The sequence below is a fragment of the Carcharodon carcharias genome, chromosome 16, assembly GCF_017639515.1.
Source record: "Carcharodon carcharias isolate sCarCar2 chromosome 16, sCarCar2.pri, whole genome shotgun sequence".
NCBI lineage: Eukaryota > Metazoa > Chordata > Chondrichthyes > Lamniformes > Lamnidae > Carcharodon > Carcharodon carcharias.
Window position 1 is genome coordinate 24,485,943 of NC_054482.1, and position 27,459 is coordinate 24,513,401.

The window sequence follows — 27,459 nt, forward strand, 5'->3', positions numbered from 1 at the left end:
AAGAAGTACTCGGCATCGCATTCTAACCTTCTCCTGCACTTGATTGTGATTGGGTTTTGCTCATCTGTAGTCCTGTGCTGTTGAGGACCCTTGTGATCTGTATTGCTGCTGTGGCTGAGATTAGCTAACCCAGCACACTTAAGTCTTAGTTTTAAGTTTGCTTTAATGTTTGTATTTAATTTGATCAAGTTCATATCCAGTTATCCACAAGCACTGGAAAAGGTATGAAAAGCTGCTTCCATGACATTAAAAACTTTTAAGTATCTGTTGCTCATTAAAAATTGAGTGTTTAGTTGTTTGACGGTCCAGATTCCAGTGAATTGCTCACATAAAAAACCAGAAAATGCTGGAATTACTCAACAAGTCAGGTAGCATATGTGAAGAGAGAAACCGAGTTAATGTTTCAGGCTGATGACCTTTCATCAGAATTGGGATAAGTTGAAGATATAATAGGTTTTGAGGAAGGGGTGGGTGGGACAAAGACAAAAAGGTCTGTGATAAAGTGGAAGACAGGAGAGATTGAATGGCAGAAGAGCTAGTCTGACAGGGCAAAAGGGAATGGTAATAGAGCAAAAAAAGAAGCAAAGAAACAAGAGGTGTGCCCAAAGCATGTGTTTTGCTGTCTGAAAGCAAAAATAAGAAAGAAATCAAAACATGCAAAGAAAAGGAAACAAAATGGGAGGACAGAGTTTACCATCTGAAATTGTTTAACTCAAATGTTAAGTCTGGAAGGCTGTAAAGTGCCTAATCGAGAGTGAAGCGTTGTTCCTCAATCTTACGTTGAGCTGAAACAAAAACAGAAAACGCAGGAAAATCTCAGCAGGTCTGGCAGCAACTGTGGAGAGAGAAACAGAGTTAACGTTTTGAGTCCACATGACTCTTCTTCAAAGCTCTGTTCCAGATTTCCAGTGTCTGCAGTATTTTGCTTTTATCGTAGGTTGAGCTGCACTGGATCAGTAAAGCAGGCCAAGGACAGAGATGTCAGCATGAGAGCCAGCTGGTGTGGAAGTTGCATCATCTGAACAGATGTGATGGAGACAGAGGAACTGGGAGGATGGGATGGATTCCTTACAGGGTATAGGATGTGAGGAAGTGTAGTCGAGGTAGCTGTGGGAGTCAGTGGGATAAAAATGAATATTAGTTGATAGCCAACACCAGAAGCAGGGACAGAGAAGTCAAGGAAGAGAAGGGAAGAGTTGAAACTGAGAGAGGAGTGGGAATTGGAAGCAAACTGTAAATTGCTGTTTTGTTTCATGCAAGAAATTTAGTTCGAAAATATAGTGCATTTCATGACTGAAATCTGCATGAGAAGAAAATGTCAGAAACAGTCTTATTTCCTGTGTTCATATTAGCACAAAATTGTTGCTATTTGTAAATTGCCTTCATATGTTGTCTGCTTTGAATTTCTGTTAGCTAAATGTGCAATCCAAATTAATTATTCATTTTGGTGTTTTTTTTTAAAATGCCTAATAGTTTTTTCAGCTACAAATTTCTATGATCACACAATGGTCCAGCAGGAGTACAGTTCAGAGTTTAGGTATAGTGTTTTTCTCCTCATGTTTGTCACATAAGCTGTAAATTAAATCCCCCTTAAAGCAGGAAGTGTGTCTCGAATGAACAGATGGGTGCCAGACTGTGAAAATGCTCTGCTGAAAGTACTTTTTCTTAAGACTAAATGTAATGGTTGGTGTTTGGGCTAGCACAGAGTCTTCAAGAAGTATCAATGCCACAGACTGATGACATACAAATTTAGTACCCCAGCTTCAAACTATTTCTGATCATTGTGCCAAGCAGAGGCTATTATATCCTTGCAGGGAAAGGCATAATCAGGTGAAGGAATCCTGTCTGGTTAATATGTTACCCCTTTGAGCAGCCAAACCATAAAGGTATTCACAGAAATCAGAAATCAAGTTAGTCACTCACACTCCAGGAGCAGTGACTGGAGTTCAGTTAGCTGGTTGTTTGGTATTCAGCCAACATAATTGAAACATATTATTAAGCCGTTTAACTCAGCTGTTTGCGGGACCTTATTGTGTGCATGTTTCAACACATCGTGACAGTGGCTGCACTTCAGAAGTACTTCTTTGGCTGTGAAACGTTTGCGGATATTTAAGATTGGGAAAGCTGTTAGAAATGCATGTTCTAGCTTTTTGGTTATAGTAGTGTACTCACAATCCAGAGGTTCTGGGTTTGAATTCCACCATGACAAATTACTAACACATGACAGTGGTCATTCAGTCCATCTTATTTTATCAATCCAACAAGACCCAGCAGTCCTTGCCTCCTCCCCCTCCCAACCCAATTGCCACATTTAATTGTTAAATAATTCTTGGATTTTTCACCTCTGTTGCTCCATCTGAAAGCCCAATCTAAGTTTAGATCAAACTTTTATGTGAAGTACTTTGCAATGTCCATTGAGACTCTTGTAATGATTGCCAATGACTCACAATTCTCTGTGATCTCTCTCCCAAAACTCTGGAATGAATACCATTTGAACATGGTTTTTTTAACCCCTTTCAGTTTGTTTAGAACATAGATTTTTATATATTGAAGTCCATAAATCTGCCTTTTGATTTGTGACTTCCAATGTAAACACTTGGTGGAAGTAGTAAATCAGGATATTTTATGTTTAATATTTTCCCCCAGTTTCAAACTTGCTAACATTGTTCTCACTCTACAATGACAGCCCTCTTGTCGTACTGAAAGACCTTAACTTTTGCCTCTTTCCCTATTCTCTGTTCTGCTTTTTCTCAGCTTTTCTAATCACTCATTTGATCTGTTACCTCACATTCTTAAATTCATCTGAGTGGCCCCTTCCATTTTCTTTCTCCAAGATTGTAGATGTCGTTTCTCCTCGCTTTTAATTTGCATGTTAATCCAGTAAAAGGAATACTTGTTTAGTCTGAGCTTGTGCTGGTCATTGGTGTGCATTTGTCTTGCACGCTCAGCATTATCTCTTTTAAAGATGTTACACTTGTCCTCCATTGTAGTTTTGTTGAATATCCTACTTCACTCCATTTACTTCAGTTGTACTTTGAACTTGGCCTTTTTGGAGTTATAAACTTTTCTGAATCTAAGATTGCCGTTTGGTAGCACAGAACTTGATTATTGCTGAAAAAAGAGACACGTCTAAGCTTTTTGTCTTGCACTCGTCAGGACACTCGCAAGAATACCAACATAAGGGGGAAAACAACAATTTATACCATATGTGAAGAGAGTGCTGATTGGTTGGCAAGTGGCATTGCCATGGAGAATGAACCACTGATGGTGACTGATAGTTAACTGTCAAGCATTGTTTGAAATTTAAACCAGGCAGCTTGACCTTGATTGGTCAAGGCATTGTCCTGAGGAATGAGTCAGTGAATGGCTGTCACTTATTTTGTTTAGCTAAAACAGGTACAATGTATGTACATGTTCTTTCTGCCTGCAAAGAACAGAGCCCAGTGTATTAATATATGTAGCTTCCAGTACACGCAAGTGTGCCACAGTGCAAGCCCGACTGACAATCTTAAATTGGTTGTCAGTGTAACTCTTAGACATTGAGGGTTATTTAGCAAATATTGTCCAATCACAGAACCCCATCTAATGTTGGACACTATGTTTTGAGTTTCGCAAACAAGGCTGATTGGGTACAGTCTGTACCCTGCATGTTGCGACCAGGAGCTGGGACATGCTGTTTGATATGATCCACCAGTTTTTGAGACATATGGCCTACATACCTAGCATCACACTGGCACTGAAATTCATTCACCACATTACTCATTTGTGTGATAGGCAGAGCGCCTTTTTGGCTAGATAGCATCCTGTTAGTAGCGAATACCATTCGTGTTGCTCAAACTTTTTGAGATACTTGCCAGCTGATCAGCACTCTCTTCACTTACAGGATAAATTGTTGTTTTCCCCCTTGCATTGGTATTCTTACAAGTGTCCTGATGAGTGCAAGACGAAAAGCTTAGACATGCCCCTTTTTACAGCAATCCAAGATCATGTTAAACCTCATTGTATGATCACTGGTCCTTAGGCATGCTATAACCTTCGTTTCCTGTATGCTATCTGGGTCATCTATGAGATTCAGAGAAAGATGAGCATGGTTTAGAACATGAGAACATAAGAAATAGGAGCAGTAGTAGGCCATTTGGCCCCTCAAGCCTGCCCCACCATTCAATAAGATCATTATACGATCTGCCCCAGGCCTCAACTCCTCTTTCGTGCCAGCTCCTCATAGCCCTCAACTTTCCAATATTTAAAAAATTTATCTACCTCCTCTTTAAATACTTTGTGATCTAGCCTCCACAACTCCCTGAGGTAGATAATTCCAGACGGCCACTACCTTCTGAGGGAAGAAATTCCTTCGCATCTCAGTTTAAATGAGTGTCCCCTTATTCTGTAACTAGGTCCCCTAGTTCAAGATTCACCTGACTAGCGGAAACATTTTCTCAACATCTACCCTGTCAAGCCCCCTCAGAATCTTGTACATTTCAATAAGATCACCCCTCCTTCTTCTAAACTCTAATGAATAAAGGCCTAACCTGTTTAGCCATTCTTAATAAGTCAACCCCTTCATCCCAGGAATCAGCCTAATGAAACTCTTTTGAACTGCCTCCAATGCCAGTAATCCCTTCCTAAATACAGGGACCAAAACTGTACACATTACTCCAGGTGCAGCCTCACCAATATCCTGGACAGTTGTAACAAGACTTCCCTAATTTTAAACTCCAACCCCCTAGCAATACAGCCCAAAATTTCATTTGCCGCCTTAAAAATTACTTGCTGCATCTGCATGCTAACCTTTTGTGTTTCATGCACAAGAACACCCAGATCCCTCTGTGCTGCATTTTTTTGGCTCTCTCTCCATTTAAATAATAGTTTGCCTTTTGATTTTTCCTACCAAAGTGCTTGACCTCACACTTTCCTACATTAAACTCCATCTGCCAGGTTTTTGCCCACTCACTCAACCTGTCTATATCCCCTTGCAGATTCCTTATGTCCTCATCGCAACATGCCCTCCCACTTATTTTTGTATCGTCAGCAAATTTGGATACATTACACTCTGCCCCCTCCTCCAAGTCATTAATATAGATAGTAAATAATTGAGGCCCTAGGATCCTTGTGGCACTCATTAGTTATGTCTTTCCAACCTGAAAAAGACTCATTAATCCTGACTCTCTGCCTTCTGTGTGTTAACCAATCTTCAATCCATGTTAATACATTAGCCCCTATACTGTGAGCTCTTATCTTGTGCAATAACCTTTTATGTGGCACCTTATTGAATGCCTTCTAGAAATCCAAATGCACTACATCCACTGGTTCCCCTTTATCAACTCTGCTTATTATCCTCAAAGAGCTCTAGCAAATTTGTCAAACATGATTGCCCTTTCACAAACCATGTCGACTCTGGTTGATTGTGTGAAGCTTTTCTAAATATCCTGCTATTTCTTCCTTAATAATGGACTCTAGCATTTTCCCAACAACAGATGTTAGGCTGACTGGCCAAGAGTTTCCTGCTTTTTGTCTCCCTCCTTGAACAGGAGCATCACATTAGTTTTCCAATCCGCTGGGACTCTCCCGGAATCCAGTGAGTTCTAGAATATTTAGACCAATGCCTCCACAATATCTGCAGCCACTTCCTTCTGTAGGCTTATTATGCACACCAGGGAAGTTCCTTTGATATGCACCCAGGACTAGCAAAAGTTGGAAAATTGGGCGTCAGAGTCTAAGTCTATCAAGGAACGGTGCTGATTTTCTTCCATTAATTTAGATGGAAAGAAAATAGACTGGCTTCTTTTGTAAGCATGTATTGTACCCCCCTTTTTAATAGAGAGACTAAGTGATTTTATTCTTGCTTCCCTGTGTTTGTTCCAACACCAAATCCTCCACACAGTCCCCGAAGCTTTGTAGAGTTGACCATTTTAGTGATATATTTCACCATTTTTCTATCAATTTCAGTACCATCTTTTATATGCACTTCCATAATTTTTGATTTCTTTTGCCATCCAAAGCAGCAGTCAAGGCAGTCAAACTTAATAACAACATCTGATATAGTTAGATTTTTAACTAAAATGGGCAAATATTTGAATAGTTTGTGTGCGTGTGTGTGTATGCATGCATATGCTTGTCCTTTAATGACCTTTTGTGAAGCTGATGTGGAAACCCTGAATGTAGTTGCTGGCCAAGCCACAGAACTGGTGTGGTGAATTTGAGGGCACACATTCAACAAGTCTGGTAATGGGTGAGCTGACAGCAAAAAAAAAGACCATTGAAAGTCACTTGCTTGTCATACAACCAGTTTACTCATCAGGGAGACTTTGGCACAGTAATAATGTCACTGGGCTAATAATCCAGAGGCCCAGGTTAATAATCTGGGGACATGGGTTTAAATACCACCAAGGCAAGAGGTGGAATTTAAATTCACTAAATAAATCTGGAATGTAAAGCTAATCTCAGTAATGACGACCATGACAACTATCATCGATTGTTGTAATAACGCGTCTGGTTCACTAATGTCCTTTAGGAAAGGAAATCTGCCATCCTTACCTGGTCTGGTGTACATGTGACTCCAGATCCACAGCAATGCGACTGACTCTTAAAAGCCCTCTGAAACAGTCTAGCAAGCCACCCAGTTCAAGGGTAAGTCGGGATAGGTAGCAACAACACCCACATCCCATGAAAGAATAAAAAACGCTTGTATACTTCATGGAAGGAAATCTACATTGCCTCACCCATCTGACCTGCGAAAGACTTCAGTCCCACAAAAAAATTATTTGACCTTGAATGCCCTCGTAAGCTGATCAGCCAAAAAAGCAATTATTATAAAGAAAGTAAAGGCGGCACAAGAGGGATGGGCAAGTAGGGATGGACACTAACTGTGTCTCCCATGTCCAAAGAACACATTTTGAGACAAATTTGACTTCAAGCAATAATTTACATTGAGATGTACTTTTTCTCTATACAACAGCTGCAACTTCTGGTTCTGTTGTTTTAATAAACAAATACAGATGATTCTGAAAATACACAGTAGGCATGTCAGTACCTATAAAGAAATAAGAAAAATTTATGTTTTGGACATGGGTTCTTCATCAGAACTAATAATTTTACTGCACCAAACTAAGGGGGAAGGAATTCAAGACACCTTGAGTGATAGTGAACAGTTCTCTGTACAGATGGAGTTTCTGTTCTGTGTATATTGGTTGTTTTCTGATTTTATTTCAATTGCTGGTTACTTTTTCCTTTTTATTTATATCAGTTATCTTCATTCTGTAACTATTTAGTGCCAAACTGACCATTACTTCAATATAGACGCAGTTAACTGAGAGGCAAAATTGTAATTTAGGACCATTTTTAAGTTGCTTTCACTGGCTGGTGTATGGAAAGAAAAGATCCACGTTCTCAGCTTGAAAATGGAGCTTCTCTGAACTCACTGAACTCAGATTGGCAACATTGCAGGGACATATAATAGTAGTAAATTTAATATCAGGATTCAGAGACTGGATCAAGTTATTGTCAATGATTTGTCGTGCTTTAATTTGTTATCGAGCATCCCACTCACTGAACTTGCTAATTTGCCTCTTTTTATTTATATTTCAGAAAGTTTAATCAATGAACCAAAAGATCATGAGGTGATGATGCAGATTGATTGTGAGGTGATGGCCACCAGAATCATTCACATAAAGTCATCATCTATCCCCGCCTTTCTACGAGAGCACCGGGAAAACCACACGGATTCGTACCAGCGTCCATCACCTGCACCTACCCACACGGCACCTCCCATCATCACAGAGTCTGCCCAAGTAAATGGGTTCAAACTTTACCAATAGTGCTTGGCTAAAACCATACAATATTTTGAATCACTGCACTGTTACCCACAGGGTCACAGGGCCAAGTTTGAATCCAAGGTGGGCATGTGATCCAATTTTTGTCCAACTTAAAAAAAAAACAAAATGATTGGAGAGAGAATTTTTTTAAAATTTGATATAACCTAAGCTGATGCAGTAAGACTTAACCCAACCTAATTTGTTTTGATCTTAGATGACTCTGATTATCTGCAACTAACATTTACAGCAGTTTCACTTTGGTCTGCTGGAAACAAAATTCTTGCTTTGAACAGATTTTGATTATGAAATGTCACAATCAATGGCTTTGGGAGATGAAATGTTTAGAGTGAAAACCAACCATAGCCCATTCAGCAAAAGCAGTAGTCCTAAGCATTCTTAATCTTCCTTCACAAAATTGCTGTTACCAGAGCAAGCACATCTGCACAGTGAAACCTTGAGGCATCAGTGTGCTTTGTAATCAAAATATAGAATGACTACATAAAATGAGCATTCATGTAATTTCTCAAAAAATTGTAACATTCAAAAACCACTAGAGAGCTTATTTTCCTTTAATTCCACTAATCCATTAGCCATTTTTGGAAAAGGAACATCAATGTTCAAGCTATGAATCCTTTTGCTTTTACTGATTCAAAAAGCAGCAGTCCAGAGCTTAGGCTTGTTTTGCTTTTGATTCTTGTTCCTTGTGTCTTTTTCTGAAAAGTTCATTTTTAATGCTTTTGGGCAGCGTGTCTGTTCCACAAAGGCCAAACCTGTGATTGTATCAACTAAGAAATATGCTTAATCGTCTGAATGAGCCCACCCACAACAGTGAAAAGTACAGTGAAGCGCATTTGTGTCAGCAATGATATGACCAAATTCTTGAAAAGATTATTGTGGAAAATATTTGTGGAAGATTCAGGTCTATTCAACACTGGACACATATTATCCTCTTACCACTTCCTATCTCTAAAGCATAGGCCCAGGCTCCTAAAGACCTCAGATACATTGTCCAAGTTGCTTTAATTGTTGTTTAAGTGCAAGCCTGTGCACAGTGAGTCCAGGTTAGTTGTCCATGTTGACTCCCCACAACCAAGGCCATTCCTGCATGATATGATGTCTCGCTACCAGCAGCAGCTCCTGAATTTACGATCAGAAGCAGGAATCCTGATTTACTTTTCTTTTTCACATTGAGCCCAGCAATGATGCAGTAATGTTATCATTATCCACCACTGACCAGGCTGATGTGAACAACTCTGCCTCACTGGTCAAGAATCAGACCTATGTCTCTTGGCTCAGTAGAGTAGCATATTTTAATGCAGTTTGTGATCAATTAAATTTGAGTTCGAATCAACCATTTCCATGATTGTTCTTGTCAAGACTCAGCAGTTCAGTGCATTGTTCTTCTGCAATCAGATGCAAACTGAGATACCCAGTTTTGGGCATTTTGGCCAGTTCACTGGAGTTTCTCAGCTGCATTATAATCAAACAGCAGGTGTGCTTGAAGGATGCTCATTTTTTGTCCAATTATCTAAATTGAGCAATCCCCACTATCACCCAGAACTCCACCCAGCAAACCGAGTCAGTCTATTCCAGTGACACCGGTTGCCTCTATCAGTAAATAACCTGTTAACATTGAAGCTGCTTATTCCAACGACAAAGAACATTGTTCTTCCTTTCTTGTTCAGAAATGTAACCCAGGGCTGTTCAGAGTGCAGCCTGAGAAAGCTGATTGTGTTGTACTAAGTTGAGGGTCTTATTTGTTTCTTTCCAATAGCTCAGAATTGTGATTTTTTTTTAAAGTTGCACCTAGAAGTTCTATGTTCATGCTTTCCTCATTTATATAATTTATTTTGAGATTCAAGTTTTTCAGCTCCTTCAGGAGAGGCTGTGAAGTTGAGAATGTTTCTGTGCTTTATTAAAGTTTATTGTTTGTCATCTGTTCAAGTAATTTATGTACACATTTGCGATATACACCTTTAAATTCAATGTTCTGTGGTAAATGTTATGACATTTTTATAACTTGTTAGTGAATTTAAGTTTACTTTTGCTTTTGATGAGTGCAACACAAAAGGACAATGTACCGTGGTACTCCTGTCCACCACCGTGATCTATTAAGACTAAAAAGGGGCTATAATGTCTTGTCTGCACAATGATATTAACATTCAAAAAGACTCCAGATTGTCCACAGCAGGAGTAAACGTCTTTAGAAGATCTTGTGGATTTGTTCTGTTTTTTTTGAGACCCAGCTCAAGCTTTGAGTAAGGGAGCTTAACTAAGATGAATAATTATAACATCAGTTTATTAAAGGACCCAGCTGTAGATTCTCTGTATAATTTCCAATCCGTACCATTAATTTCCCTGTCATCACCATCCCACTTCCTCACCTCCAGAAAAAAACCTCTCTTTTGCTTGGAGTGTGGCTTCGATCAATATCCTGTTAACTGAGCAGGCACATTTAGTACATTTGTATAAATGTGCCCCAAATACTTGGTCTTCACAATACAAGTTCTGATATTCCAAGGTACCTTACAAATGCCTCTGAAGTTGATTTTTTTACCTGCATTCTTGAAAATTTTACAGAAGAAAAATAATTTCTCAAGGGAAAGCATCTGTAAATTTCATGAATGTCATTCATTGCACCAATTTTCTGCACATCATCCATTCGCTTTCCTGGCCCCCTCCTCTCCCTTTTCCCCCCAAAGTTATTGCCAGTCTTCCTTCCTCACCCAACCCCTCAGTAGCTCAGCTACTGAGGTCAGGCAGTGCTCTCCAAAGCTGCCAACATTTTTTCTCCTGAGCTACCTACTCTGAGAACAGTCAGCTGACTCTTTAATGTAGAAGTTGCTGAAGTTCCTGTTACTGTTTTGGAACATTCATACACAATCCCCAGTTCTTGAACAAAAACCTCAGTAAGATTGGAATATGGATTTCAGATTCTACCAGTGTCTAGAATGGTTGTCTAGAATTTGAAGTATTGGATGAGCAGAAATTTCCTCCAATTAAATGTTGGGAAGTCAGCTATTATTTTCTGTCCCCAACATAAATTCTGTTCCCTCGCCACCTACTCCATCCCTCTTCTGGCAACTGTCTGAGGTTGAACCAGATTATTCAACATATTGTCATATTTGATCCTGAAATTAGCTTCCAACCTTTTATCCCCTCAATCACTGAGAGTGTCTATCTCCAGCTCTGTAACATCACTTAACTCTGTTCCTGCCTTAGCTCATTTTCTGCTGAAACCTTCATATGTGTCTTTGTTACCTCTTAATTTGACTATTCTAATGAACTCCCAGTGCACTCCTGGCTGGCCTCCCACATTCCATCCTATATAAACATGAGGTCATCCAAAATGCTGCAGCCCTAACTCACACCACATCCCATTTACTCATCATCCTTGTGCACACAAACCTACATTGGCTCCTGCATAAGCAGTGCCTCAATTTTAAAATTCTTATCCTTCTTTTCAAAACTGTCCATTGTCTCAGCCCTCCCTGTCTCTGTAATTTTCTCCAGTCCCACAACCCTCCACCATATCTATGCTTCTCTAGTTTTAGCCTCCTGAGAATCTCCAATTTTAATTACTGCATAATTGGTAAGCAGGCATTCAGTTGCCAAAATTTTAAGCTCTGGAATTCCCTCCTTAAACCTCTCCATCTTTCTTTCCAACTTCCTCCTTTTAAGATGCTCCTTAAAACCTACTTCTTTTACCAGACTTTTGACATTGGCCCAAATACCTTCCCTTCCTGATGTGATTCGCCATCATATTTTGTTTGATAAAATTCCTATGAACTGCCTTGGAACATTTTGCTGCATTAAAGGCTCCATATAAATACAAACTGTTGTTGTGAAGTCCCTTCCGGTTCCATTTCTCCTGATTGAGGCACATTTTAATGTTGGAATTCATATAGTCCAAGGCTGGGGTTCTGACAATGCCATTTCCCTGTAAGACTGCGCCAAGAAAAATGAATGTAGTAACCTTAAATGGGTTTGATTAAATAAACTGTCTGTGCTTACAAAGGGGAGCAGCGCTGCCCAAGTAACTTAATACATTGCAGCTTATCTTGGACAAGACTGAATTTTCACAGGATTGTTATGGTGCAGAAGGTGACCATTCGGCCTATTGTGTCTGCACTGACTCTCTGAGCATTTTAACTTAGTGTCAATTTCCTGCCTTTTCCCCTAACCCTGCACATTATTTCTATTTAAATAATCATCCAATGCCCTCTTTAATGCCTCAGTTGAAACTGCCTCCACCACACTTCCAGGCAGTGCATTCCAAATCCTAACTGCTCGCTGTGTGAAAAAAGTTTTCCTCACCTTGCGTTTGCTTCTTTTGCAAAACACTTTAAAACTGTACCCTCTGGTTCTGATCTGTTTATGAGTAGGAACAGTTTCTCCCTATCTACTCTGTCCAGACCCCTCATGATTTTGAAAACTTCTATCAAGTCTCCTGTTAGCCTTCTCCTCTCCAGAGAAAACAGCCCTAACTTCTCCAATCTTTCCTCCTAACTGAAGTGTCTCATCCCTGGAACCATTCTTGTAAGCCTCTTCTGCACTCTCTCCATTGCGTTTACATCCTTCCTGTAGTGTGGTGCCCAGAACTGTACACAATATTCCAGCTGAGGTATAACCAGTCTCTTATATAAGTTCATCAAAACCTCCCTACTCTTGTACTCTATGCCCCTTGAAGCCTAGAATACTGTATGCTTTAGAAACAGCTTTCTCTACCTGTCCTGCCACCTTTAATGACTTTGTGCATATACACCCAGGTCTCTCTGCTCCTGCACACCCTTTAGAATAATATCCTTTATTTTATACTGTCTCTCTATGTTCTTTGTACCAAAGTGTATCATCTCACACTTCTCCACATTGAACTTCATCTCCACCTATCTGCCCACTCCACCAATGTGTCATTGTTCTTTTGAAGTTCTACACTGTCTTCCTCATGGGTTACAGTTCTCCCAAGTTTTGTGTCATCTGCAAACTTTGAAATTGTCCCCTGCACACCAAGATCTAGATAATTTTTATATATATATATATATATATCAGGAAAAGCAAGGGTCCCAATATCAACACTTGCACCAGACAAATTTACATGGATCTGTTCTGTTATGGACTTCACTGTGAACAATGATGTGTTTGGTTTAGTTACAATGCAGAGGTTTCAAACATAACCTGTTTCTTAATGTTTTGAATTCACTATGTTGTAATATATTTACTAATTGCAACAACTTGCCTTAAATGTATAAAAACAGTCCAAGGCATTTCACAGAAGTATAATCAAAGGATGGATGTTCAGCCAAAGGAAGGTATTTGGAGGAAGAAATAGGCCAAGAGGAGGGTTTTGAAGAGGAGAGGGAAATGAAGAGCTTGAGAGAAGAAATTCTAAGCCATAGAGTGAAGGTGGAGGGATGTAGAAGATGCCAGTGTCAGAGGAACAGAGAGCTTGGAATGAGGCCACAAATTTTTTTTAAATTTAAGTCATGGGGGAACAACAGCCAAAATGGGTCATCAAGGATAGGGGTGATGAGTGAGTGTGGGATAGGATTCAGGCACAGGTTTGTTGATGAGCTGAAGTATACTGAAAGTGAAGGATGAGAGACCAAGAGAGCATTGAAATAATAGGGACTGGAGGTAAAAGAGGCATGAATGCGGGTTTTAGTAGCAGATGGACTGAGGTAGGGGAAGGCACAGATGATATAAATGTGGACATTGTTGAGGGACAGAGTGGATGAGGTGTGAAGCAAACTCATTTGGCAGTGGCACTGCAATTTTAGATGCCCTCTAAACCATCTTTTGCAGATGTGTGATGTGTTTTCATGATATGAGTTTGTCATTAATGTGTACTTGAGCATATAACCTAGGTTGTCACTTCAGTACAGCGTTGGATCATTGAAGTTTTCATCTTTTGGATGAACTGTTAAACTAAGGCGCTGTCTGCCTCTTCAGGTGGACATAAAAATGCCACCATACTAGTTGAAGGGCACCAGGTTAATTCTAATGTTCTGGCTAACATTTACCCCTCAGCCAAAGCCACTGAAACATATTATCTGAAATAAAAAAGAAAATGTGAGAAATACTCAGCACTTCTGGCAGGATCTGTGGAGAGAGAAATAGTGTTACATTTCAGGTTAATGACCTTTCATCAGAACTGGAAAAAGTTGGAGATGTAACAGGTTTTAAGCAAGTATAGAGGCACTGACAGTGGGAAACAAAGAGCAAAAGGCTAAGTCTGTGATAGATAACGCGAAAGGAAGCAGAGATTAAATGACAACAAGGTTGATGGTGCGAGGCAAAATGAGATGTTAGTGGGACAAGTAAAGAAACAATAGATGTTTCTGGAGGTGGTGTGAATGGCAGAATCATGAATTGCTGCCATCTGAAAACAAAAATAAAAAACAAAAGGACGAAAGTGAAGGGGAACAAAATGGGGCAGAGGTTATAGTCAAAAACTATTGAACTTAATGTTGAGTCCGGAAGGCTGCAAAGTGCTTCATCAAATGACAAATGCTGTATTTCGGGTTTTTGTTGAGCTTCATTGGAACACTGAGGAGATGAAGGTCACAGTGAGAATGGGATGAAGAATTAAAACAACAGGCGACCAGAAGCTTGGGGTCACGCTTGCGGATGTAACAGAGGCATTCCACAAAGTGATCACCTGTTGGGGCTGTATTGTGAGCAGTCAATACCATATACTAATTGAAAGAAGTACAAGTATGTGTAGATCAATATTTTGCCTAGAAGGAGTATTTAAGACTTCTAACAATGAGAGGGGAGAAGGTAAAAGGGCGGGTGTTGCATCTCCTGAACTTGCATGTAAAGAGAAGGGGTGGGGTTGTTGGGGGAGATTGCAGAGCGGATCAGGGTGCCACACGGAGCGCATTCTTTTCAGAAGGTTGAAAGGGCGGGTGGGGGGACGCAAGATGTTTTTGGTGGCTTCGAGCTGGAAGTGACAGAAAGGACGGAGGATGTTCTTTCAACCAAATTATCTGGTTATTTATTTAACTTTCTGTTTATGGGACCTTGCTCTGTGCAAATTAATAGCTGTATTTGCCTTTATTAGTAATTGCGCTTCAAAAGTCATTTTTTGGCTGTGAAATGCTTGAGAAATCTCGTGGATATGATAGCTGTATAAATGCAAGTTTTTTTTTGACAAGAGTAATTTTCTTCATTGTATTCAAGGGTGTGACTTCCTTTTATTTTGTGCATATTCCCAGGTGTCAACTGTGTCACAGAGGGTTCCCTGCTTATGAACTTGCATTGATGCCTGGGTGCAATTGGCGATTCTTGAGATGCCTGGAATAGTTTTTGCTTCTCTTATCCCTCTGCCACTCCATGGTGCTACTCACATCACCCCAGCTCACACCTTCTGCTCCTGTGACTCTGCATCGCTTAAGCTGTACACACTTTACCATCAAGGCACTATCATTGAGTCTCTAAAATCCTCAGTGAAACCACAGAACTCACTACATCCGTCCATGCCTTTAAACATCCATTTGAAACTGTTACTTTTAACCATGTCTTCCCCCTCTTTCCTTCCCTTCTCTGTCCCCCCCCTTCTTGGTGTGCAGAGGCCTTTTGATCTCTTAACTTCACTGTTCCTTTTCTTTCTCCTATCCCTCCACCTTGTGTTGTCATTAGATTTTTTTTCATGTGCTAACTGCTCTTTAAACATAGGTTTGTTTTTGTTTTTATAAGTGTTTTTTTTCGAGTTATCTCAACCAACTGAGTCTGTGAAAACATTGCTCAGGCTTTTGGAGAATTCCTTGTAAAATTTAAGTGAATTTTCTTAATTGTTCCAACATTCATGGAATGACTGCCTGTTGTTAAAGAAACAAAAAGCTTACTTTATATTGATTTTCCTTGCACTCAGATTCTGGAAGTTTGTTATTAAATCCAATTTTCACAGACTCGTAGATCCAGATACTGGCTGGCAGAACTTAAATTAAGAGACAGCCAATATAAGAGAGCTGCAGAGAGATCTAATTAAAGAGTTGATCACAAAGAGTGGATGAAAAAGATTTCTTGAGGCATTTCTATGTTTAAAACCACCTAAGCAATACACCCACATGCATTGGTCCTCCCACAGTCCGTGTTTAAGGAATGTATGTAATTTATTGATACCACAATAAAATCACTGCTGTACAACTTTATTCTGTCACAATTATTTTAAATGGGTAAAAGACAAAGCTATTTGTGCAAGATGAGAACCTAAATTTGATTTTTGAAAGCTGTTAGCTACTAATGATGCTGGTGTCACCTCTCTAAGTCCTCCCCCCACCGCCCTCACCCGCCTCAGTTATTTTCTCCTCCCTGATCCATGCAGTAACCCCAAAAGAGCAACCAGGCGACTACTTTCTGGTAGACTCAGTTCTCCTCTGTAAACCAGCTAGCTAGCAACTTGGTTAATCTTGAGTTTCTTCCTCAGCTTGTGTAAATCTCCTGACCTTACCTTGCTGTTCAGCTAAGACCAGAACTCTTTAGTATGTGAAATGTAGGTACACCCAGCAAATGCATCAAATTCCTTCCTTCAGTTTTCTCCTGTAACTCATTTCTGACCACCTTTTGGGAGTCAGAGAGGATTTCCTTGAAGTTTATTTTTACTTGGATTGAACTAAGAATTTTCTTGATTTTTTTTATGCCTCTGCCATTGGAAGGGAAGCATTGAAAATCATGATGCTCAGTGGAACATAAGTATATGGTAGAGTGTTAATAGATCGTCTTTTCCTTGCCAACATTCTTCTCAGGTGTAGATTTTTTTCAAGTGATTTACATTACAGAAGACAAGAGAGTAAATGTTAAACAAGGAGAAAGGGAGGAAAATGTATAAGTAGTGTATGGAAGTTAAAACCACTCTTGGCAAATGTTTTAAGGCAGTTTCTGAAAACAGGCTGAGAGATGGCAAGACAGAGGAAACAAGTTAGAGAGCAGAAATGTAGTGGCTAAAGAAGGAACTGACTGTGAGGGAGCAGAAGGAATTGGGAGCAAGAAGAATCAGTGTTGGAGGGGAGGGCACGTTAGAGACTAGGCTGGGAAGGCCATCAAATTGGAATGATTTATGGCCATGAAGAGATTTGAAAACCAGGAGACAAAAGTCACATCCTTGGGACGTCAGTGCAGCTTGGAGAAGATGGGTGGATGTAGCAGTGTGGGACTTGGCGTTGGTGAGAATATGGCTTGCAGTTTGATTGTGGAGAATTGATCCAGGGGGGGCAATTTTGACAGTAATAAAGAAGTCAAGCCTTGTGATGATAAAAGCTTGATTCAAGAATATCAGTGAACAAGGAGAGTGAGGGGCAAAGTCAGGTGATATTGTAGAAGTTCAAGACAACAGTCTTGCTAAAAGTAGATTGGGTGGAGAGAAGAGATTGAAGAGCACATGAAGGTTCTGCACTTCCTGACTCAGCATGATGTGGTAATAAGGGAGATTGATGGAGTCAAGACCAGAGGCATCAAAAAATCATGCGCCACAGAAGGTGGCCATTCAATCCGTTTTGCCTGTGCCAGCTCTTTGAAAGAATTATCCATTTAGTCCCACTACCCTGTTCTTTCTTCATAGCCCTGCAAATTTTTCCCTTTCAGATTTAAGGTAATTGGCAAAAGAATCAGAGATAGAAATGAGAGCTTTTTTAAACATAGTGAGTTAATATAGAATGCAGTGCCTGGAAATAAATATTGAGGAGGAAATATTTGCTTAGTGCTGTGGCGGGGCTACACAAACTACACTGAGTCCCCAGGACTCATGAAGCATTAGGCAATGGTATCGACGAGGAAACCTGTGTAGGCTGCACAGGTTTGCGTCTTACAGTGCTGCCTGCCCCCAGGAAATTGATGTCAGCTTTGCAAAGAAGTTTCTTACCCCCTTGATTCTGCTTCTACCTCTACCATCCTTTCAGGCAGTGCATTGCATATGCTCTCTGCATTTAAAAAAAACTCATCTCCCCTCTGGTTCTTAGCAATTACCATAAATCTGTGTCCTGTGGATTGCTGATCTTCCTGCCAGTGAAAATAGTTTCTCCTAATTTATTCTATCATACCCTTAATTTTGAACATCTATTTGAAAGTTCTGCTTAACATTCTCTGCCCTAAGGACAACAATCCCAGCGTCTGATCCTGCATATAAATGAAGTCCATCATCCCTGGTATCTAAAGTTCATGACTCTGTATCCTCTGCTAGACCCTGAATTTCTTCCTAAATTATGCTGGTTCTTCCTACCAAAATATATTACTTAACACTTCTCGACACTGTCATCTACCATGTGTCTGATCATTTCACCAATCTGTCTCTGTCCTAGTAACTTCCTCACTGTATACTACATTTCTGAGTTTTGCTTCTTTGGCAAATGTTGGAATTATGCCCTTTACACCCAAGTCTAGGTCACTGCTTAGAAAAACCCAAAAAAAGCCATAATCCTAAAACCAACCCTTGGGGGACCACTGCGCTCTTCTCTTCAGTCTGGAAAACAATAATGGGTTGGACATGGCAGCACGAAGTTTTGGCTCATCCAGATATAGTCAGTTGAAGAGTATTGCCATGAAGGAGGAGGCAATGAGATAGAGCACTGAATCATCACCATTCATGTAACATGACCCCATCTTCTGAAAATGATTGACAGTAACAGATGACGGAATTGCCTAACTCATACTAACCTCAGTACCCTACAGAAATGGCATTAGATGTGGTCCAGGAGCCTGGCTTCTCAAATGCACAGTGTAATAGACTGAATGCACAATGTAATCTACTGCAAGCTCTCACAATTACAAAAGTATCATACCATAGTGACACATGCTGTTATTCTGACACAAAATAATGTTAGATAATGAACAGGTATGTTTGTTGTATCTCAGTAACTCATTTGTCATAAACTGCACTGACACACTGGTGTTATGTTATATATGGGAGTCCAGTACCCTTTGGGATACTGTAAAATGTCCTTATGTCATGGTGTTGGGGTGGTGGTGATGGAGAAGGAGAAACCCAGTTACAAAACTAGCAGTAACTCAAGATATGAATTTCAATGTAAAAGCTCAAATAGAAAAATACAGTATTGACATGAGGGCTGACTGTGAAGTATCATTTCAAATAATGGGTGGCTGTGCATTTGAAGCTGTAATATATTTCAGGTGGTTAGTTATTTGCATTGTCACTCATCAAAACATGAATGAAGTTTCTCAACAAAACACAGAATTCTCTAAGGGTTGTAGGAGCTTAAAGGATTTATACTCTTAAAGGGTACAGTTATCAACAGTATGTTTACAGACTTATAATATGTTCAAAAGCATGGTTTATTCTTGACAGTGTGTACCAGAGAGAATTGCTTGCAGATAATGGTACTGCAAAAGGAAATCAGATAAGTACTTCTGGCCAGAACAATTAAAACCCACCAGAAATTTAAAGAAGGTATTAAAGAATTAAGCAAATAATTTAATTTGAAAATGCTGGAAATCTGAAAAGAATGGAGCACAGATAACACTAGGAATGTTAACCCACCTTTTCTTTTCACAGATGCAGACAAGCTTGCTGTGTTTTACCAACATTTCCTGATGGCTGAAGGACTGACAAGCTGGGTTTTAAACAGGGGGGAGGTTCAAAAGCTTCAAACTTATTTTGGGATTCAGATAGTAATTGGGAAGGCCTTCGTAGTTCCAGGTTACTTGAAGTCCTTCAATTAGATCATCATCTTCTCACCATTCCCAAGTGGTCCTTTAAAAATAGTAACCACACAGATCATAAACAAGGCCAGTAGATTTCTGTTTTTACAGAAAAATGTATGAAAGCAGGAAATCCTTGCAACACCATGCAAAGATCCGGTGTCATCAAAACTGAATTTGAATCGTTCAGTCACTGCAAACCAGTGCCCCTCTTGAGAAATCATCTCTTCAGTTGTGGTCTTTCCCCAATTATTTCCCCAATAATTTGATGCTTTCAAATAATGAACACAAAAGCAAGCAGTCCTGAAAAGGTTTACCACCTTACCTAAGAAAGTCAATGATGCCAAAAGGCCATTTTGCATCATTAAACTTCATCCCTCCATTGTCTTAACTTGCCCACTGTAGCATCCAGCCACATCTTGAGTGTCTCTACTATTGCCTTTTAATTAATGTAAGTTCATGTCCTGTGATTCTTTCCTGGCTGAATTTGAAATAGTAATAGGTTCACTTTTCTACACTAATTAACATTTGATTCCTTTTAGCTGCTTAGCTCTGACTTATGCCTTTTCTTTAATTAAACCTTTTGCATAGTCAAACCCAAGCAAACAATAAAGAAAATCAGTAATTGAAAATTTTAAATAAGAATAAGACGTATGTACAGGTGATCTGATTGAGACCCATGCAGCCTCAGGAGTTGAGAGCTGAGACTTAGTTTCAATGCAGTCTTGCTGGTCTCAGCAAATTGTGCATTTATAGCTCAGACACTTGCCATGAGCTGTAACCCAGCATAGAGACTCTGAACCTGTCTAGTGAATAACTTGCATTTATATAGCATCTTTAAAGCAGTACAATGTCTCTAATGGCTTCACAGAAGAGTAATCAGTCAAAAGTCAACAGAGACAAAGAAGGAGAGAATAGGAGGGGTCACAAAACTTGGCCGAATGGAAGTGGCTTTTAAGGACAGTCTTAATGATAGAAAGAAAGGTGGAAAGGTATAAGGAGGGAATTGCAGAAGCCGGACAACTGTAAGCACAGCCACCAATGTTGGGGGGAAAAAACATGGAAGGGCAAAAGGCCAGAGTTGGAGAAACACAGAATTCTCTGAGGGTTATAGGAGCTTAAAGGATTTATACTCTTAAAGGGTACAGTTATCAAGCAGGGATATACTTGCAAGGAGATTTCAGACAGGAGTTTTCAGTTCCTGGAGCAATCCATAGGGTTGACTAATACCTGAGGACATGAACACGCCAAATAAATTCAAATACTTTTTTTTTCAGATGACAGCAGAGTAGCAAAACTACACTTCAGCTTCAATTGTCAAACAGATTTATTGAAGAGTAATAGGACAAGCAAATTGGTCTAATAACACAGATATATGCTTACAGTTGTTACTTAGCTAGCTCTTCAGGTGATAGAAAGTAAATAAATCATTTGCAGTTGCTATGCCCAACTATGATATTAGTAACATTCTTAGAGAGCAGTTATTTTCCCCTTTGTATACAGAAGCTATCTGGATGACTGTCTCTTGGAAGACTGCAAATGTACTCCAGTTTGAGAAAGAAAGACTGATAAATATCGAGGTGACAGGAACCCGTTCATTTTAAATAACTTTCAAATTAAAAAAAGAGCTTCCAATCAAAATAATACTTCAATCAAATCATACAAAATTGTATATGAATTGAATGGATTAGCCCCTCCCATTAGCACCTGCCTGAATACAAGCACTGATTGGACAACAGCTTTATCAAAATGAGCAGCAAGATTCTGAGTGCATCTGCTTTTTAATCGATTTTGTACCCTGACAGAATTGAAGAAGTTCTTAGCAGCTGCATCTTAAACAGAATGATTTTACTGTTTTCTGTACTGCTGTTCTCAAAATTACACTGAGCAATACTAGTGCAGAACACTGAACACTTTTCATGTAGAATTCCTGTACAATTTTCATAATGGCTTCAATCCATGTAAATTGAGTAATTGCAGTATAGTTTCAACCTTCTCATGTATTGTACCTTACAGTAATTAGTACATTCCACACATCAAGGGGAAGCATTGTATAATCATTATGGATAAGATTATCTAACAATCAACATTTTTTTGCATAACTACTATTTATTCATCAGTAAATGCCTTAGCCTATTCTAATCTGCTCACAGTTTACTGCATAAACTGTTGGATGTTGAAGCTCATCAAGCATTGTAGTAGGTCTTGGATATCAGTAAAACAGTTTTTGTTTATCTGTAGTTACACTGATTGTGTGTGTGTGATTATGTGTGTGTGAGTTATCACAGTATTAGTATTCTCTGAGACTTGTGTACTTTCATGTATGAAATTTTATTGATTCATGAGATGTGGGTGTCGCCAGTAACGCCGGCATTTATTGCTTATCCCCAATTACCCTTGAGTATTTCTTGAGTACAATTGAGTGGCTTGCTAGGGGCCATTTCAGAGGGCAATTAAGAGTGAACCAAGGGTCTGGAGTCATATATAGGCCAAAATTGGTAAGGGAAGCAGATCTCCTTCCCCAAAGAATATGAGTGAATTATAACAATCCAGCAGTTTCATGGTCACCATTACTGGCACCAGTTTTTTTTTAATCACAGAGTTTATTTAATTAATTGAGTTTAAATGCTCTAGCTGCCATGGTGAGATTTGAACATATGTCACTGAATTATTAGTTCAGGGCATCTGGATTACTGATCCATAACATAATGACTATGTTTCCACATGCTGTGCACTTCAAAAAATATGTTCTCTGTGGTATAGTGCATAACTCTAAAATTGTAGGAGAAGCAGCTCAATTTGCCACCTCCCTGCTTCACCTTACTTAAGTCCAGCTGCTCGATATGTTCCTGATTATCAGATGACAAGGGCAAGGCACAATTTGAACCGTGTGACTTGAGTTATCTTGAAAATTTTAGGATTTGTGCATCAGCTGTTCAACCCGTATGTCAGAGGTTCAGGCTCCCTATGTGGCCTTGTTCAGGAATATTTAATTGTTGGTTTATATTAACACTTTCCTTACCAAAAACAGCTGGAATTCCCAGTGCTAGTACAACCAATTGATGTGGCTGTCAAGTGTGCATGTGTTTTGTCTGTGCGTGTGTATTTCTTTATTCATTTATGGGATGTGGGCGTCGCTAGCTAAGCCAGCATTTCTTGCATATCCCTAATTGCTCTCGAGAAGGTGGTGATGAATTGCCTTCTTGAGCCGCTGCAGCCCATGTGCTGTAGATACACCCACAGTGCTGTTAGGGAGGAATTCCAGAATTTTGACCCAGTTACAGTAAAGGAACGGTGATATGTTTCCAAGTTAGGATGGTGAGTGGTTTGGAGGGGAACTTCCAGATGGTGGTGTTCCCATGTATCTGATGCTCTTGTCCTTCCAGATGGTAGCAGTTGTGGGTTTGGAAGGTGCTGCCTAAGGAGCCTTGGTGAATTTCTGCAGTGCATCTTGCAGAAGGTATACACTGCTGCCACTGTTTGTCGGTGGTGGAGGGAGTGAATGTTTGTGGAAGGGGTGCCAATCAAGCGGGCTGCTTTATCCTGGATGGTGTCAAGCCTTTTGAATGTTGGAGCTGTACTCATCCAGGCAAGTGGAGAGTATTCAATCACACTCCTGACTTGTGTCTTGTAGATGGTGGTCAGGTTTCGAGGGGTCAGGAGGTGAGATACCCACCGCAGGATTCCAAGCCTTTGACCTGCTCTTGAAGCCACAGTATTTATGTGGCTAGTCCAGTTCAGTTTCTGGCCAATGGTAACCCCCAGGATGTTGATAGTGGGGGATTCAGTGATAACAATGCCACTGAATGTCAAGTGGTGATGGTTAGATTTTCTCTTGTTTTAGATGGTCATTGCCTGGCACTTGTGTGGTGTGAATGTTACTTGCCACTTGTCAGCCCAAGCCTGGATATTGTCCAGGTCTTGTTGCATTTGGACATGGACTGCTTCAGTATCTAAGGAGCCATGAATAGTGCTGAACATTGTGCAATCATCAGTGAACATCTCCAAATCTTACGTTATAATGGAAGGAAGGTTGTTGATGAAGCAGCTGAAGATTGTTGGGCCTAGGACTGAGGAACTCCTACAGTGATATTCTGGAACTGACATGATTGACCTCCAACAACCACAACCATCTTCCTTTGTGCTAGGTATGATTCCAACCGGTGGAGAGTTTTCCCCGATTCCTGCTGACTCCAGTTTTGCTAGGGCCACTTGGTGTACATGTATATATTACTGGAAAACTGTGCAACCAAGTCTCTCATTACAACGGCACTGATGTGAGTGGGGAGGTTAGAAAATTGATTGTTACACTGTTCTCTTGTCTCCAAGACCTGAATTCAACTCCAGGCCCACCACCTCCCCCAACTCCTCTCCCCCTGAAATAGGATGCAGGTTTCTGTCAGTTCTAAGGGTCCTTTGTATAATGAGTTTGGGAACGTCTCGAACAATTTCCAAGTTGTCCCATGGAGTGAGAGACCACAAGGATATCTCATGGAACTGTTGACCTGTAAATTTTACTCTCTGCCCAGTTTATGTTTGGCTCAGGAGTGTGCAATCCAGACCCTTACGGCAAAAAGTAGAAAAACACTGTGGTCCATCACCTTAGTAACTATACAAATTCGCTCGAAAATGGAATGGGCAGTGTATCAGATGGCAAATGCATTATCAGCGAATTCCAATTGGTGCTATGGTTTGCAGATGTTCTGCATGAACCAAGCATTTTCACAATCAATTATTCAACAAAACTGTCAACACACATGCAGGGAATGATGAAGAAACACTTGGACATAATGGAATCATTTCCTTATTAACAGGTGTATTGCCTATTAAAACTCTGCATTCACTAAATGGTGAATACAGGACACCACTTACAGTGCATGCTATGTTACATTACATGCTGTCGGTTTCAGACTCCATAACAAAAAGCAGTTCTGCTTTCTACTCCAATGCCAAAGCTGTGGCCTAACCATCCCAGACTGTAAGATTTCAATTCAATTAATTAGCAAAAATGAAATGTTGGGCAAATATCTTTAAATTCTCAAGCACATGACCACTAATATCTATTATTAATCAGACACACCACAGGAAGCAGCCATCTCTAATCAATAAACATAAGGTGCAATACATCATTCAATAGTTCATACCTTTTAGTCATTGAGGAGATAATCCACATTACAGAATGGTTGGAAACGGAAGTCAACTATTTGTGCTTTGGAAGATGATGAAATATTGAATTGTTGGTTGTGATGCCATCTTTCGAGGTATCAGGTTAGGATGCTTAAATCAGTTGTTTCATTATTTAGAACTTATGAACTTAATTAAGCCTCTTTAATTGTATTGTCTCTGTGATTATTCCCAATAGTGGCAATGAATGCCAATTCATAGCGAAGGGACAGGGGTAGAGAATCTGGATTTTTCTCTGCAAATCAAACTATACGAAAGGAGCTTGCAGGTTTTGTTGGTTGGCAAGTATGCTAAGTTTGAGCAAGAACAACGATCTGTTTGAAACTCAGCAGGGAAGTCTGGTAGGCATCTAACTCTTCTGTGTCTTGACATGCAAGGTATGCGACTACTGTATAAAGCGCAGGTCAAAGGGGGCCCTTAGTGTGCATGTGTTTTTTTCTCTCTCTCTCTCTTTTAAAGCAGGTTACCATGGTTATATTAACAAAGACAGATTGATCTACAATCTGTGAATGAATATAAGAACATCAATTCCCCTTCTTACATATATCTTTTTTTTACAAAGACAAGAGCTGGAAGCACTTCATAAGTGTCTGTGTTTTCCATACTAATAGGCGAATGTGATACCATATGTGACTTGATGACCATTGTCCCATGCATACAAGATACGCTCTTTGGGGTTGTAGTCAATCTGAGTGGTGTAAGAGTACTCATTGGTAAATGGCAGCCTTGGATTGATTTGAGTGTTTGTGTGGGTGTCAAAAGCATACGAAATGTTAGCGTGCTTGTTCTTGTAGCTGTCAACTGCATACAGCACACCACAGACAATGAAGCAGTTGCCATAATAGTTTTTCCTCAGGCCGGTCCTCCAGGTGGTTTCTTTCAGGATGGACAGGTCGACGGTGTTGAGCCTGCTGATGATTATGACTTCTTGCAAGGAGCCCACATCGTCAAAGGCTGGATAAATCACCCACAAACCGTTCTCATCAACAGCAAAGTCTATGTCGGAGTGGCCCCTCCACCTCCAGGGCGTGGACTCGTCATACACTGCATCATGAAGCAGGGTCCAGGCAGCCACATACCTTTGCTTCAGGTCATACTTGATAATGTTGCGCGTGAAAGCTCTGTTGTAGTAGAAAGCCCCACCGTACACCACATGGCCTGTCCCAATCCAATTGTAGGGAAGCTTGTAAGAGTTGCTCCAGCGACCTGGAAGGAGATGTAACAGGAACATTGGAGATTACATTTCATCTACTCCCAATCTTTTCCCCTACCTTTTTTGAGGACATTGGCTCTTGCTCGGGTTCCATGAGCACCAGATCCAACACTTTGTCCAAGTGGCCATTCTCCATGTGTGAGCCTGAACAATGAATATTACAAAGCTGCACACATGAGGGAAATAGGAAGGAAGACAACTTCAGCCTGTTCTGTCAGTTCATGGCTAGTCTGGATCTTAACTCCATCTTACCCACTTTGGTTCCATAACAGCAGAACCTGATCTTGCCTTGCCATTCCTGAAAAGCACACTGTCAATGGAAATGAAATAGCGTTCAGTGTAGAACCCCACCTCCCAACAATGTCGAGGCCAACTGCGGCAGTTCCAGCTGTAATCTTAATCTGTATGGCTCAACTCTACACCAAGCAAAGTGTTTACCAAATGAAAACTTATTCGGATAGATAACAGGCTGCTTCATTCATTTTGGTTTTGGAATATCTGAAATCGGCACTGAGTCAGTTACGTATCTCTGTCACTGATTTTGAGAGTGTGAATGTCCAGGAACAAGTTGCAGGCAGGAATCCTATTGAGTGATTTGGGAAGACTTAGATTTGGAACACGAATGAATACGTTGGAGTGAGTTACAGGCTGGAATCTAACTTACGGGATTGGAATGATGTGTATGTGTATGCAGTTTCTGGTTTAGATCTAATTGAGGAGTTTAGATGATTTATGAATGAAACATGAATAATTGTCTGTGAGAGAGAGATTAGAATTTAATCAAAGGATTTTGATGTAGAATAACTGAATACTTAATACTGACGCTTAATGATCTGCAACTCCTGTCTGAACACCTCAGCTATCTGTCATGTAGTAATTCCAGTGTATCTGTTGCATAGACCCAAAAAAAACTTGACAAAGTTTAATAGAAATCAGATGTCAGCCAAGACCAGCTTATTTAGAAAGTGATTTGTTGTTGCCTTGCTTAATGGTCTCACCAATTCCAAGCCAAAAGACTGGACAAGCAAGGACCCTGCTGGTATTACTCTCAAGCCAGTTGATGGGAAGTAGACAGAAGCATTCTAAAATTACTCAGTGTCCAGATTTTCCACTTTTATTCCAAATACTCCGTGATGTGGCTGAGATCAGGACCTTGAGGCACAGCAAGTCACCAGTGTCAACTGCCACTAAGCCATTTCTTCCACCACAAGCACTGAAGCTCCTCCAAATTGACAAAAATTCCTTCTCTCATTCATCTCACAGAAAATCAATGGAGCCTAATCTTCTTGGGACAATGTAGGACATGATGCACATCTTGCTGTCTTTCTTCACTGTCACTTAAGACCATGAACCTGTACCATGCAACACCTGTACACCCTTCCAATGTTGTTGCTGAACCACACCCTAGGCAAACACCTTTTTTTTCTACTCAGCCACTCCTCACAACAGTGCAATCCAGCAAAATATAGCTGGGAAACCATGTCCCATTAGAATTGTAGGACCTACCTTGTCCCCCACTACTGGAGTACTAAGAGTCAATTAAGAAATTTTCAATGGATTCACCTCTTACATAACTTCTCTGTTAATAAAGTTTTATGA

General features: G+C 40.1%; 2 protein-coding genes across 3 annotated transcripts in view; one reads left to right on the top strand and one right to left on the bottom strand.

The window, feature by feature from the left end:
• The window catches only part of atf6 (activating transcription factor 6), a 368,108-nt gene extending 358,086 nt beyond the window's left edge, over positions 1-10,022 (top strand). For both annotated transcript variants that reach the window (XM_041207876.1, XM_041207877.1), the window contains one exon: positions 7,585-10,022. In XM_041207876.1, the coding sequence (XP_041063810.1) occupies positions 7,585-7,814 (230 nt within the window). In that variant the 3' untranslated portion in view covers positions 7,815-10,022. The remainder of the gene's footprint in view (positions 1-7,584) is intronic.
• A 14,240-nt stretch (positions 10,023-24,262) lies between these two features.
• LOC121289348 (olfactomedin-like protein 2B) overlaps positions 24,263-27,459 on the bottom strand; it is a 59,987-nt gene continuing 56,790 nt past the window's right edge. The window contains exon 8 of the mRNA XM_041208710.1: positions 24,263-25,853. Within this exon, the coding sequence (XP_041064644.1) occupies positions 25,252-25,853 (602 nt within the window). The 3' untranslated portion in view covers positions 24,263-25,251. The remainder of the gene's footprint in view (positions 25,854-27,459) is intronic.